Raw genomic sequence first — 3,221 nt, forward strand, 5'->3', positions numbered from 1 at the left:
GGAAAAAAAAAGATTTTATTCATCTGAATGAAAAAAAATAAAATTATTGTCATTTATTTGTGGCCTAAGAATTTCCTTTCTTAAATAGATAAATTTTTCATCAGGATAAAGTGATCTTATTATGCATTTAATGTGCATGGGAGCCCATGTGATTGTTCTAAAAAATGTTTGAGGGACATATACACAATTAATTTGGTTTTGAATTGTATTAATTTGTTTAAACTCTTTGGTCACCTCAGGGAAGTTTGTTTTTCCTTGCTTCAAAAATTGAGTTGGAATCACATAAGTAACCAAAATATCTGAGGATGCCAATGTCCTAAATCCCTTTCCTACTTATACATAATTCATGTTATGACAATCCTTGGCGATTTGAACCTCACCTTTCTCTAAGACCCCTGCCATTGGATCTGCGTGAACCCTTGAATTGGAACAGATGAAGCATAGCCTGGCGGATTGTCTTCGTCTTCAAGCTGTAAATTATAGGATTCAGTACAGGTGGTAAGAGCAGATAAATATTGGCCAAAATGCTACAGAGCACTCTTGGAGTAGAGCTGAAGAGGCGGTGTGCCATAGATAGGCTGATCATTGGCACATAGAAAACAGTGACAGCACAGATGTGACAGACACAAGTGCTGAGGGCTTTTTGTTGCTTCTTGGGTGCCACGATGCTCAGAACAGTACGAAGGATCAGGACATACGAGAAAAGGATGAACAATAAGTCAGTGCCAGTCAGGTAGAGCTGAAAAAACATGCCCAAAAAACTGGCAATCCAAGGGTTACGATATGTGTATTTGATTATATCTGGGTGGTAGCAAAATGGATGGGAGAGCTCTCGGCCTCCCCGGAAAGACATGTTCCTCAAGCCTAGAAACATGAAAAACATGATAATTACTTGCCGGATGCAGATGGCCAGTCCAATCACCGTGGTCATCATGTCTGTGAGGATAGTGGCATACTTCAGTGGGTTACAGATGGCCATGAAGCGGTCAAAGGCCATGGCTACCAGCACTGAGGACTCCAGAAAGGAGAGGGCATGTACAAAGAACAACTGAATGAGGCAGGCTTTAAAGCTGATTTCCTGGGAATGAAACCAGAGAATCCCAAGCACAGTGGGGAGGGTTGTGATAGTCAAACATAGATCAACAGCTGACAGCATGGAGAGGAAATAGTACATAGGCTTGTGGAGACTCCTGTCAGTAATGATGACAAGTAGAATCATGCTGTTCCCCAAGAGGGCAATGGTGTAGAGACAGCAGATGGGAATGGAGATCCAGACATGACCAAGTTCCAGCCCAGGGAAAATAGTGAGGAGGAAATATGAGGAGGAGGATGTGGTATTATTGAAAATTAACATGATAGATTGAGGACACACCTGAAAAGAGAGACAATAGTTAAAGTGTCTGTTATGATATTGATCCTTTTATCATATTCTAATCCCTTTTTTTGAACCCTTTCCACAATTACACAATTGTCTGTCTTTATTCAACATCCTCAATCTAATTACTGTGCCTATCGCTTAATTTTACAGTGTCTTGGATTTTCTGTTCAGATCGTAGCCCCATTTTCCTGCCTCTACCTTATCCAAATTGTAACCATCAATCTCTCTAGGCTTATCACTACTATAGTGCCTAGACTATCCCTGATTGAGGTAAGAGGTGCTTATGGACTTCTGTCACACACATGCATACATATCAACAAAGCAACAACAACCACAAGTACAATTTAACATGTCTTTGTATTAAGTCTCCATAATACATAAGTTGCTCTGGAAGTAATGGATATGAATACAAGAGCTAATGGGCACCTGTGAAGGCAAATTCTATGATGTCCTCGCTGGAAGCTGGTTTGGGATAATGTAGCAAGGGCTATCCTTGTCCCTGAATCTTGGACCACACTCCTATCTTAGACTCTTCTATTAGAAGCTTCCTTTAGTAACAGGGCTTCTCTATTCCAGTTCCTGTAATGTACTTTCTCCTCCATTATATATGTTTATGGGACATGGATTCATCTTGTGTTCTATTTCTGTGTCTATGTAGTTTCCCAGGTCTACTCACCCCTGTTATCCTTCTCTCCATCTTACACTTTGGGGTAGCTATTTCTATTGCTTCCCATGGATATCCACCATGAAATCTTAAACCCACTTGCTATGAGCAGACTGCCCTAATGAATCTTATCAAGAATTCCAGAAATTGTTTTGAAATACATGATTTAGGTATCCTGATCAAGGCATAGGAAGCAAGACTAGATAAGACCCCTGCCATATCAGCTTCCACCTCAGTTCTGATATTTTGTCAAGGTCAGAACAAGAGTTTAATAGGTCACCTTGGAAACCACACTTTTCTTAATTGGCTACACTATGACTGAGCTGTGGCCCCTTGCACCCACTTTATGTTATTGGGAGGATCCAGGATGACCAAACTCTGCATTCCCCCTTCCTTGCTTTCCTTGTCTCGCTATGAGTAAACCACTTCTGCCAATATACAGAATTCTCCTAAGTAAATTAGTGAAATTCACTCTCTTAGGGCCTGGTTATGTCCATGTTATTAGATTACTTTGAGACATGTTGACCTGTGCTTGGGAAGCACTCAGCAACATGTGATTAATGACTTTGGAAAAAGCATGAATGAAGTGGAAGTAGGGACTGGTTACACAAAGGGAGTCACTACAGGAACAGTCAGGCTGAGGTGATATCACATGTTGGTATCTCAAGTAGTTCAGATGATGAGAAAGCACATAGAATAGTAGCAAAGAAAAAGAACTGGAGTCACAAGGGAGGCATAAGCTGGGGCGTATATTTTAAATGACCATTGAAATTCTATTGAGTACTTGTAACTGACTACTGGTACCATCATTGGAGACTTTTTTCGTTTTGTTTTTTACTTTGCTCAAGTACTCATCAACAAAGAGCTAACAAGGAATGGTATACCTAGCCCAGTTGTCTATGTGGACACAACAGGGCCTAAGTGTCTTCATCTTTCAGTAGTCAGGGCTTGCTGCACTCGTGACAGATAAATAAAAGAAATGTTAATACTAGATCTTGACTGCCACTAAATAAAGATGAATATGACGGATTGTGAGTTGTTTTTTGACCCCTCCTCCAGTCTACTGAAAATAGTGATAGAAATAATCACTTGTTACCTCAATGGGGAAAAAAGAGGGGAGCATTACTTTTTCTGCTGTAGTCATTAGTACTGGTACATTACACATGGCCAGCATCTTCT

The 3,221-nt window shown here is 40.4% G+C and overlaps 1 protein-coding gene across 1 annotated transcript; it reads right to left on the reverse strand.

Moving 5' to 3' along the window:
- Positions 1 to 361: 361 nt before the first annotated feature.
- On the reverse strand, positions 362 to 1,378 carry LOC101356273 (olfactory receptor 51T1). Its single transcript, XM_004389109.3, has one exon. It carries the CDS (start codon positions 1,352 to 1,354, stop codon positions 377 to 379), a length of 978 nt encoding a protein of 325 aa, XP_004389166.1. The 5' UTR covers positions 1,355 to 1,378; the 3' UTR covers positions 362 to 376.
- Positions 1,379 to 3,221: the final 1,843 nt, after the last annotated feature.

The sequence above is a fragment of the Trichechus manatus genome, unplaced genomic scaffold (assembly GCF_000243295.1).
Source record: "Trichechus manatus latirostris isolate Lorelei unplaced genomic scaffold, TriManLat1.0 scaffold00232, whole genome shotgun sequence".
Lineage (NCBI taxonomy): Eukaryota > Metazoa > Chordata > Mammalia > Sirenia > Trichechidae > Trichechus > Trichechus manatus.